Source organism: Prionailurus viverrinus, chromosome A2 (genome assembly GCF_022837055.1).
Source record: "Prionailurus viverrinus isolate Anna chromosome A2, UM_Priviv_1.0, whole genome shotgun sequence".
In the NCBI taxonomy this organism is placed as follows: domain Eukaryota; kingdom Metazoa; phylum Chordata; class Mammalia; order Carnivora; family Felidae; genus Prionailurus; species Prionailurus viverrinus.
In genome coordinates this window covers 158262282-158274416 of record NC_062562.1, presented here as the reverse complement: position 1 = coordinate 158274416, position 12135 = coordinate 158262282, and the positions used below count along the sequence as shown (strand labels likewise).

Genomic DNA, 12135 nt, shown 5'->3' with positions numbered 1-12135 from the left:
TCACACTGATGTCTTCTTCCTCAGAAATCTCCTCAGGGCACCCTTCACCTCAGCATTCCTCAGGCTGTAGATCAGTGGGTTTAGCATAGGGTTGAAAAGGCTGTAAAACAATGATAGTATCTTTCTTTGTTCTTGAGAATGGCGGGATTTGGGGGCCATGTACATGGCAATGGCACTTCCAAAGAAGAGCCCCACCACGCAGAGGTGGGAGGAGCAGGTGGAGAAGGCCTTTCTTTGGCTCTCCGAGGACTGGATCCTCAGGATGGCGAACAGGATGCACGTGTAGGACACCAGCACCAGGCAGAGGGGCCCGACTAAAACAAACACAGAGCCCACAAAGAGAACAGTTTGGTTGAGTCTAGTGTCAGCACAGGCCAATTTGAATACTGACATGATTTGACAGAAAAAGTGGTCGATTGTTTGTGGCCCACAAAAGGGCAACCTCAGGATGAGAGTAATATGGACCAGAGCCAAGAGGAAGCTGAATATCCAGCAAGTGGCAGCCAGGATAGTGCACACTCTCCAGCTCATGATGACAGCGTAATGTAGGGGGTGACAGATGGCCACATACCTATCATAGGACATTACCACCAAACTCATACACTCTGTGACAGCAAGTGCCAAATACAAAAAAGTCTGAAGTAGGCATGGAGCAAAGGAGATGGTTTTCTTCTGCATTGTAAGATTTGCCAGCATCTTGGGGACAATGCTTGAGGCATAGGACATGTCGACAATGGTCAGGTTTGAGAGGAAGAAGTACATGGGGGTGTGCAGTGTAGAATCCCAGCAGATGAGCCCCAGGACCATCCCATTTCCCATCAGCGTGAGGCTATAGAATATCAAGAAGAACCCAAAGAGGAAAAGTTCAAGTTTGGGGTCAACCTGGAATCCCAGCAGGATGACTTCTGTGATCCATGTCTGATTGCTTCCCATGTTCTTTTGACACACAGACACAATGCCACACGTAGGATAGGAGTTTTGGAGCTGAGGGGTAGAAAAGGAGAAAGGAATGATCTGTTCATACAGAGTGAGAATTTATGCAGGGGCCACAAATCAGTAATTCGTGGATCCAATCCAGTCCAAAGTCTGTGGTGTTGACCTGTCCATTTGGCTTTTGGAGATATTTAACAAATTTAGTTATTTACCAATATTAAAAATTAGTAGGCTTCACATAAAAATTGGAGTCTCTGGCTACTGTTTAACAAATAGAAGAAATGTCATTTCTTGAAATTCACTGTAAGCAATAATCAGCTGCAGCTAATAAGGAGATAGAGTCAGATTCTCTTCCATTTACCTCTACTTCCACTAATTTCTATTTTCTCCCAGAAATACTATTAACAATAATAACTGACACTAACAATGTTATCATTGGATTTACACTATTGGTTGTATATTTAGTTAAGAAGAAAGACCTGTGCTCAAGAGGGGTTCCTCAGCCTTCCTCTACTTCAAACACATGAAGATGAGAAATCAAAATATAAAATACAACCCCCCAAACAGATATCCAGAGTTTAAAATTAGGTCATTCCCACAATACCAGAAATGAATCAGAAACATGTATGCTCCAAGTGTGAAGGCAGAAAGTTACACCCGGAACTCAGCTCTTACAGAGTCAAAGCAAGTTTTGGGAGATGGAATATACTAATATAATCGCTCAATCCTAAGGGCTTGGATATAAAAAGAAGTTTAAAACAGCTATTGGGCTGCTGGATAAGGTGACTACAAAGAAGACAATATGCTTCCTGGGTCTCTCATTAGATCACCAGAGCCTGAGACACTATTATATTACGTATTACATTTTATATATTGTATATGCAGGGCTCACGGAGCTGGGGTGAAGAATAACAAAAATTCAAAATTACAAGACAGAGAGAAAGAAAAGGTGGAAAAAGCAAAAAAGCATGCTAAAAAAAAAATCTTTCACTCAGCAGGTGTGCCTAAACACTTATTTTGGGAAAAATAAGTCCTGCTAAATAGGAAAAACAAAGTAAACATTTGGAACTTGGAATTCACTCAAGATTTAATAAAGCTATGGCACAATCTCCCAAAGACTCCAAGAATGGTTAGGATGCTCCAATAAATTAATAAAGGCATAACAATTACTAAAATGCTTGATAAATTAAGAAAAATGAATAAGGTAGCCATAAAAAAAAGTGTATAAAATGAATCAAGCACACACATTTGAAATAAGACATGATGCCACATCATTTTGTAACCAATAAGGAAGATCATTTCCAGACCTCACGTTAAAGAGAGAAATAGTGCATTGGAAGGTCACATTTAAGAACCCTCCCAGATGTTAATACAGACAAACAAAGGGGTACCATTTTGAAGGTGCAGTCTTGAGACATGATTAATCGACTGAGCAGCTAAACTTAGATGTGATAAAGTTTCCAGAGCAAAAGAATGGAGAGAACAGTGAAGATATAATACTTGAAGTGATTTCACGAAATCAACTCAAAATAGAACTCAAAAATTCAAAATAGACCTAAATCCTTAAATGATAAAAAAAAAATGCATTCCACTTAAGGAGTGCAAAAATTAAATGTTCAGTCAAGCAAAATGAGGTATTTTTCATTACTGAAGAATATGTGAATCTTCAGATAAAAAAATGTATTCTGATAACAGGATAGGACAAATAAAAATTCCCAGTGATTGGAAGTTCTTAACAATTATCTCTCCAACTGTCGTCTTTCCTCCATCGCCTACATTTCACTGTATCTAGACCCTGTGGGTCTTTTATTCAATCGATGTGTAGTCGATCAACTTATGTCCCTTCCAAAGTCCTTTCAGATTGTTTTTCTTTTTCTCTTCACCATGTGATAGACTTTTTCATAACTATACCCTAATTGTACGTTTACTCTATGACTGACACCAGGTTAACATTTATCCCATCTACCTAATTTTTTAAAAATTTAAATGACTTTACTTTTCCTTCCGAAGACTTTAAAGGTGATTCTTACCATACACATTGTTCTTGATTCATTATAGTGCTCTTTTTATTTCATTCATAGGTTTCATGATTTTGTCATAGCAGCAATAATTTCATTTGTGTCTTCAGCAACTTTTGTTAGACTGCTTTATCATTTACTTTTTCCAGGATTAAGAGGAAGTACTAAGAGTTACCAAAGGTAAAAACAATGAAATACATAGGAAGGACAATTCAATGGCCGCTGACGGCAGGAAAGGGTCTGAAGACATAAGCTACTGCCTTTAATGTGCCAAAGAGCTAGGCTGATGTTCCAAAATTTTGTATCTTCAAGAACTCTCTTGAATGAATGAGAGCAAAGTGATGCATTATTGGATATACAAATAAGAAGGGTATTGATACCTACAGATCCTTCCTAGTACACTATTAAAGTATATTCCTCAGGAAGAATAAAAGCGAACTAGAGGTAAATCAAAATACACAAACAATATTGACACAGCACTTGAAAAATTATGCTGGTAAATTTTATAGCCTGTGGATTATAAAATAAATATTTTGGTATTTTGAAGAGGTGAGATGAAATCTTTTAAAAATACTAAGTAAACAAGGAAGGGATGTTTGATAAGTGGCAAGTGCTGAGATTCTTGATAAGAATTGAAACCCCAGTGACTTTAAATTTTTTAGAATAATTTATTAAATTTGGATATTACCAATTAATGAAAATCATCAAAAACAGACATAAAATCTACAGTTTCCAAAATTATAAGGCAAATAAAATAGATTAAAAACATTATCAATCCAGCAGCAGGCAGAAGGGAAAAAAAGAGAAAGAAACAAATAAAATTTTGATCGAACACACAAAATAAGCTGGCATTAATCAATGTATATATATATTATCACATTACATGTAAATATAAGTCACTAAAAGACACAGTTAATCATATTAGATGGAAATCAGAAAAACAAGTTACAAAACCCTTCAAGAATCATACCTAAATCACTCAAACATAAACTCTCTCTGTGTCTCTCTGTCTCTCTCTCACACACAAACATACACAAAGGCTAAAAAATTAAGTGAAAAAAAGGGGAAAAAGAGAAAAAAAGAAATGAGAAAACAAGTTCTTGGCCACATAACCACGTAATATCATTCCAAAGCATTTATTGCCACAGAGGAGATACTGTACAATACTAATTGGGAAAAAAAATCCACCAACAAGATAAAATTCAGGACCCATTTCCTAAAAATAGACTTAGCAAACTTCAAATAGAAAAGAACTTTAGGGGAATCTGGGCAGCTCAGTCAGTTAAGCATCTGACTCGATTTCAGCTCAGGTCATAATCTCACAGTTTGTGAGATCAAGGCCCACATGGGGCTCTGTGCTGACAGCACAGAACCTGCTTGGGATTCTCTTTCCCTCTCTCTGCCCCTTCTCCCCCCTTCTCAAAAAATAAGTAATAAAAAGAAAAGGACCTTAATCTGAGAGAGAGTATTTACAAAACCTATAGAAGTATTATACCTAATTAATGAAATAGTAAAAGCTTTTTCTCTGAGTTAGGAAACAAGCTTACTGTGCTCCACTTACACTAATGTCTGGTTAGCACTGACTCTATAACTAGCCATAAATAAAGCAGAAAAGAAAAAACAAAGGGCATAAGAATTAAAATGGAGAATATAAAATGTCATTATTCACAAAAACACAATTATGTATGTAGAAAATTTTTAAAAATTTATAGATAAATTATTCAAATCAGTAAGTGATTTTGTAAAACTCTGAATTCAAGGTCAATGCACAAGATGAAGGGTATGTGTGTGTGTGTGTGTGTGTGTGTGTTTATAGATTGGAAAATTTGTAAAGTTCCAAATCTCTCCAAACTGATCTATACTTTCAATGAAATTCAAATCGGAATCCCAGCGGGGTTTTTTTACATGTGGAAATTAATAATCTTATTGTAAATGTTATATGAAAATGCAAAAGGTCAAGGATAGCCATGGGAATCTTGAGAAGGAAGAATGAGGTAAAAGGAGTTAGTCCATCAACTACCAATACTTATCACAAAGTCACAGTGATTAAGTCAATGTGGTATTGGGCAAAACAAACAGATCAATGGAACAACTTGATTGACTCAGAAATTCGGAAACACGCACACACTCATGCATGCACATTCAAGTGCACTCATATGATCTACAGCAAAGGTGGCACTGGTATTTGTGATACATGATGCCAGGTCAGTTAACTATCTATGTGGAACAAAATTAAAACATGGCCCCTAGGGGCGCCTGGGTGGGGCAGTCGGTTAAGCGTCCGACTTCAGCCAGGTCACCATCTCGCGGTTCGGGAGTTCGAGCCCCGCATCAGGCTCTGGGCTGATGGCTCAGAGCCTGGAGCCTGTTTCCGATTCTGTGTCTCCCTCTCTCTCTGCCCCTCCCCCGTTCATGTTCTGTCTCTCTCTGTCCCAAAAATAAATAAACGTTGAAAAAAAATTAAAAAAAAAAAAACATGGCCCCTACTACACCTAATACACAAAATAAACTCCAGGTAGGTTTTAGATCTAAATGTGAAAGGAGAGAACAAACTTGCCAGAATACAAATTAGAGGATTTTAGAGCTGCAGATATTTCTTACACAGAATCCAAAGAAAAGATTTTCTCATTACAATATTAAACACACTGATGTGGATTCTCTTACTTTTTTTTTCTTTTTGCATTTTTAAAATTTAAGAACAACACATTTTTGCTTTGTTTTTTTTTTTTAAACACTTTTTGGGACCCTTGGGTGGCTCAGTTGGTTGAATGTCCGAGTGTTGACTTTGGCTGAGGTCATGATCCCAGGGTATGGGATCCAGCCCTGTGTTGGGCTGCACACTGAGTGTAGAGTCTGCTTAAGATTGTTTCTCTATCTCTCTCCCTCTGCCCTTCTCCCCAGCTCACATGTGCACTCTCACAAAAAATAAAAATAAAAATAAACTTTAAAAATTAAAAAAGAAGCAATTCTCAAAAGTGACTTAATAAAGAGCTCATTTAAATTCTTTAAATTTTATAAAGCAAATGTTGTCACTGAACATGGTGCCAGACACAGAACAGAGGTGAAATCGTTTAGTAGTAGTGGCTTTTACCACATTCCCATCAGCTGTACTTTCCTCTAAACTTTACTAAGTGACAATAGTGGTCACATAATTCCATTCTAGGATCTGACAAAGAGTTTCCCTAGGATGAGGACTCCCATCCCTGAACAGTAAGCCTGGAACACCAAATAAGAATAAGCGAATCAGGCACCTCTCCCAGCTTCACTGATAAAGAAAAAATAATAATGGAACTTTGTCCAATAGGTATAGGATGTGTCCCTGACACTGATCAACACCTCCCTCCTGGGAGGCTTATAAAAGAAGCCCCAGTGTTCTCACTTTCCTGGTTGGAAAATATCTCTAAGCTGTAGTAGGAGCAGGTAGTTCAGTGGGGGAAGAAATGACAGGTCAAGGAAAATTGCAGAAGATCTCTGGCTTCATCTTCTCCAATTATAAAAGGAGGCTAAAGGATTAGATCCTTCTTAGGCTCCTTTCTGTTTGATACCATGAGTCACAGACATCTAATTCCACCAGGTGTGAGTTCCCATAGGTGTGACTGGGGAGGGGTTGTGACAGCATGAATGCCAGGTGATACTGTGAGGACACCCCCCACCCCGCAACATAGTGGGAGAAAGAGGTCTTCACAAAGGAGACTGTTAAACCTGACGATTTCTGCCAGCCTTCTGGCTTGCTCTTGTGTTAACCATCAACCAGCTTTATATATAATGATTTGTACAAAGGGGAATGCTATTTCTGGTGTATCTCTTAAACTGGGCTTGAATGTACAGGAAAACTCACAGAGATGGGGGAATGAGTCGCCAAGTCCCTGGAGCGGGTTTGGTGGATGAGGAGACACAGATATCCTTTCTACCTTGACCAAGAGGACAGTACTCAGGAGTGTTCAAGACACGTCTGGATATGAGGGCGTTGTACTCTGATCACCTACAACCACCCCAATTCACAGAGGCATACCTGTGCATCCAGGGAACACATTACAAAGCGTCTTCACACATTGTCTTCCCTACAGACTAGTGTAAAACCTGCCCAGAGTTCTCCAGCTTTGTCATCCGTGTGGGTATGTGTGCGTGCACCTATTTATGCAGAAAAGTGAGAACTCAGGGAGAATGGCATGAGTGATCCTACTCAGGAGGACCTTGGCCTGAAATGTAGCAGACACAAGTCATATTTCATGGCTTACGTCACACAGTACAAGCCTCAAGTATTTGGACGTCTTAGGGACTTGATCTTCAAGTGTGTCTGGTTCCATGTCCCCTTTTGGAATGGTTTAAATGTTACGGTGTAAGTGTGCCCCCCACCCCCAGGGGGCTTGTTAAAGAAGCACCTATAGTCAAAGGACTAGATCCTCCCCAGGGAGTGAACAATCTTTGCTGAATAGTGTTACTGTAAAGTGAATTATAAAAAATTCCCATTGCAAATACTTAGTTTTACATGGAAACTCACAGAGATTGAACCTTATTCCCTCCGTGCTTTCTTGTCTTCCTTTGATTGCAAGCCACTCTCTAAATATTTCTTCCTTTTTTTAACATTTATTTTTCTATCACACACTTTAGGGAGGTAATTTTAGTGTCTCTGTGCTAAGCCTTTAGGTGTTAGACTGAATTTCAACAATGAATGTCTCTGTCCACCTCCACACATCTGGAGGAAAACACAAAACCCAGACGACTCAGACCCCTTTAAATTCATGAGTGTTCACATCAATTTGACCCTTGATGCTACCAGAGCGCTTCCTGTTTCCTGTTTCTCTAGTCTCCTCGCCAGGTGATTTTTCCCCCATGTTTTCTCTCTTTAAGCCTCCCATGAGTTCTCCCACCCACAGTCCCAGCTACTGACTGACAGTGACTGAGGACACAGAAGAATCAAACAGGAAGTTGCACAACCCTAACTAACACAATGACGGAGTTCCTGGACCTGCACTTATTCCCAACTCCTCGGCTTTTACTGCGAAGTCACTGGGTTGTCTGTCAGGAAGGACAGTCTGCCACTTATGCCAGGAATCCAGCCCTCCCGCCTACTCAAGAACTGTTCTTCCACCATTTGTCTCAAATGCCTTTGTTCCTATTCCTTTAAACATATCTAGTCAAATGTGAGACCGTTTTTCTCACCAAGCAGTCAACCATCTTGACTTTGCTAAACCCAATGACCAGTTCTCTATCCTTATCTGACTTGACCTGCCAGCAGCATTTAACACAGTCCATTGCTCCCTCTTTGAAACACTCCTTTCTCTTGACTGTCATGATATTCTGCCTCCTCCCACCCCAACCAGTGGTCCTCCTACTTTTCTGGCTCTTCCTTCTCTGTCTCCTTGGCTGGTTTCTCTTCATTTCCCATGTCTATGAACACTGGCATTTTTCAAGGTTTGTTCTTTGTATCTATTTTCTGACCACTTTCTAAGGGGCCTCCTTGGTCCCAAGGATTTTACATGCTGATAACACTTAAATTAAAATGTCCTGCCAGGCCTCTTCCCAAATACAGTGTTCTGGACTGGATGTTTGCCTAGTACACATCCGTGTGAATCAGCAGTGCCCACTGACCTCCTATCTCAAGAGAGTAAATCCATCATCATTAAAGGCACTGACAAGACTCCAGCTGTAAGCTTCCCTCTCATGCCTTCTCTCTGTCGTTGAGAGTGCCTGCTTTCTGTAGACACTGTTTCATAGAATACGTTTATAAATGCACTTCTATATACTTATCCCTTCTGTTCTCTTTCTCTCTTCTCTTCCCTCTCTTTGGTGATCAATATTACTTTATATATATTTTTACATTGCTAATTAAACATGTAAAGTGCTCATTGTATTCTCAGAGGTTGACAAAATTTAGTCTTAATTCTACAATTTGGATTAGAGTTTAAGAGTACAGGATTCATGGTCTGCCTAAATTCTAATGCTAACATTACCATTTATACTTTAACTGCTATTTGCTGTCATATTAGGTGTTATGATGTTTTGTTCCTCTGTTCATTCCTTCATTACTGGCCCCTTTTTGTTAAATATTTTGTAGTGCACTGTATATTTTTTGAGTTATTTTCTTAGTGGCTGCCCCTTGGGCTTATGATCAGCATTTTAATTTATAATAATATGGTTTAGGTTAAATCAACTTAATTTCAATGGTTTATAAATAACCTTCCTGTGATCATCATGTTTTCATAAAGTGAAAATTAACCCAAAATTAGTTTTGTAGAATGATACTACAGATTTATTTACTTCTTTGCTCTTATATTGCTTAAACCTTATTCTCCCTCTCCAGAGGCTGCAGAGATGCTGATTTCCACTATGAGTGTAGGGCTGTTGCTTTTCGAGGATTCTGCAGAGCTGGGGAGAAAGTGATGGAAACACAGCAAGTTGAACCATCCCAAAACTCACTGTTCTTAACAAGGTCAGCAGTGTTTCTTGCATGAACACTCCCCAGATTGTTGCCTCTTTTTTCCCCCCAGAGTTCTTAAACAGTCAATTTATACCAATTTGTCAGAGTACTTTTTTCTTTATGGAGCAGAAGATTTTTGGAGATCCTTGCTACATTATTTCTGTTGACCAGTGCTTATATTTTTTGAAGGAATATATATAAATAAGTATATATATTAATACTATGTTAACATATTAATATATATATGATCACATATATCTATATTGTCCATAATCGTATTTATTTTCACACAGCTTTAATTAATTTTTAAGATAAATTTTGCTTATATGATTCTCAGAGAGTCTCATAAAAATGCATTGCTTGGGCAAATTTATAAATAATTTTCCTGTGATCATTGTGCTTTCACTAAGTGAAAATTAACCTGAAAATATCTAATATTACTTTCATACAATGATACTATAGATTTATTTTTTCCAAAGACCTCAATAAAAGACTTTTACAATTAAGAAAAAAGATTTTACTTTCCAGACTTGAAATAAACTCTCTATTTGTCATTTTTTCCCCATAGCGGAGAATTTTCCAGTAGCTGCTTAAATGTTATCTTTGGTAACTGACTTGTACTTAACAACATTTGGCCGTCTGCTAATTATATTCATTTGATTCTCTGTTCTACCTCTGAGATAATATATTAGTTTTCTAGGGCTGCCATATTAAACTATCACACACTGGTCTGCATAAACAATAGAAGTTTATTTTCTCACAGTTCTAGAGGGTGAGTAGTCTGAGATTTCAGTGTGGACAGGGTTGATTCCTGCCAAGGTCTCTCTTCTTGGCTTGTAGATGGCAGTCTTCTCCTGTGTCTTCACATGCTTATATCTGTGTCCTAATCTCTTCGTATAAGGACATCAGCTCTGTTGGGATAGGCTTACTTTAAACACCTCACACTGATATAATTACCTCCATAAAACCAGATCTCCAAAACATCCCCCTTTGAGGTATTACAATGCCATGACTTCAACATATTAATTTTGAGTGAACACAACTCAGTCCAAGACAGCTAATTACTTGCTTGTCAGACAATGAAACCTTACCACATGGTATGTATGATTAAGGGCCACAAACCAACTTGCATAGCATTTGCTTCCCAAGTACCTGACTTGATCTTTCAGAATAACCATAACTTTTGGAATATGGTTCAGGATTATACTGCCCAAGTTCTTACCGTGTCCTTATATTTACTAGCCAGACATCTTTTGGTTTTTCTTGTTGGTCGTGGCGTCACAGTTATATTTTTCATTCTCTATCCCATGAAGCCATGGCTCATGCTCTTCCTAACTTAAATTGATTATGCCTTAGAAAGCATTACTATCATGGGAATTTATACAGGAATTGTATTTTAATTGCAGAACTATTTTTGAAAGAGTAGACAACTGCTGGATTTCAAATATTGAAATTACTATATATCAATCTCTGCTAATTGCTGTATCTTAAACATTCTGCCAATACCTTCCTTTATTTTATAAAATGTTGTCTCTGAGTCCTGATGGCAGAAAAATATACAATTTATTTCCATTCATTCAGAATATTTAATATAATTATATTACAAGTATGTCCACTATTCAGCTGGTCAGAAGTTATTTTCATTTTCTTGTGTAGCATTGACTTGCAATGCCAGAGGGAGGAAAGTAGAATGAGCTTTCTTGGGAGCTAGGAAAGTGTGAAGATGAAAAGGATGCCCTTGAACATGTTTATGAATCCTGGTAAATATTGGATGAGATGATTTCTCGGGTCCCTTTAAACTCAGTTATTTTATTATTCTACAGATTTTCATGAAGTTCGCTCTTTTTCAAGCATCCTCTTCAGAGCAGCTTTGACTTCTTTGTTCCTCAGACTATAGATCAGAGGATTGAGCATGGGATTGAAAAGGCTGTGGAACAGGAGGAGATATTTCTTCTGCTCCTTGGGGTTCCCATTACGGGGCCCAACATACATTATAATGGCTGTGCCATAAAAGAGTCCAACCACACAGAGGTGGGATGAACAGGTGGAGAAGGCTTTCTGGCGCCCCTCCCCTGATTGAATCTTTAGGATGGCACATAAAATATAAATGTAAGATATCACAATGGAGGAGAATGGTCCTACCAACACAGATACTGCCCCAGCCAAAACCATAGTCTCATTAATGTGGGTATCTGCACAGGCAAGTTTGAGGACAGCTATAATTTCACAAAAAAAGTGGTTAACTTTCTGGGGTCCACAGAAGGGCAATGGTATGAGTAACACTAGATGTACTAGGGCTAGGAGAACTCCTAAAATCCAGGAAGTCAATGCCAGGGTGATGCAGACTCTCCAGCTCATGATGACAGAATATCGGAGCGGGTGGCAGATGGCCACATACCGATCATAGGACATCACCACCAGGAGAAGACATTCAGTATGAGCAAAACTCAAGAAAAGAAAGGTTTGTGTCATGCAGCCAGCAAAGGAGATGGGCTGGTCTGGCTTCAGGAGGTTTACCAGCATCTGGGGCACCGTGTTGCAGGCATAGGCTATGTCAACGATGGCCAGGTGGGAGAGGAAGAAGTACATGGGGGTGTGCAGTCTGGAGTCCAGCCAGATGAGTCTCAGGATGAGCCCGTTCCCCAGCAGGGTGAAGGCATAGAACAGGGAGAAGAGCCCAAAGAGAAGCATCTGAATCCTTGAGTTGAGAGGAAATCCCAGTAGGATGAACTCTGTGACAGAGGTCTTATTTCTCCCCATTTC

General features: G+C 38.8%; 2 protein-coding genes across 2 annotated transcripts; both read right to left on the bottom strand.

Annotated features, from left to right (window-relative positions):
- Positions 1-933, bottom strand: LOC125160335 (olfactory receptor 2A12-like). Its single transcript, XM_047849190.1, has one exon. The coding sequence runs from the start codon at positions 931-933 to the stop codon at positions 1-3; it is 933 nt and encodes a 310-aa protein (XP_047705146.1).
- Positions 934-11199: 10266 nt separating this feature from the next.
- LOC125160333 (olfactory receptor 2A25) lies at positions 11200-12135 on the bottom strand. Its single transcript, XM_047849187.1, has one exon. The coding sequence runs from the start codon at positions 12130-12132 to the stop codon at positions 11200-11202; it is 933 nt and encodes a 310-aa protein (XP_047705143.1). The 5' UTR covers positions 12133-12135.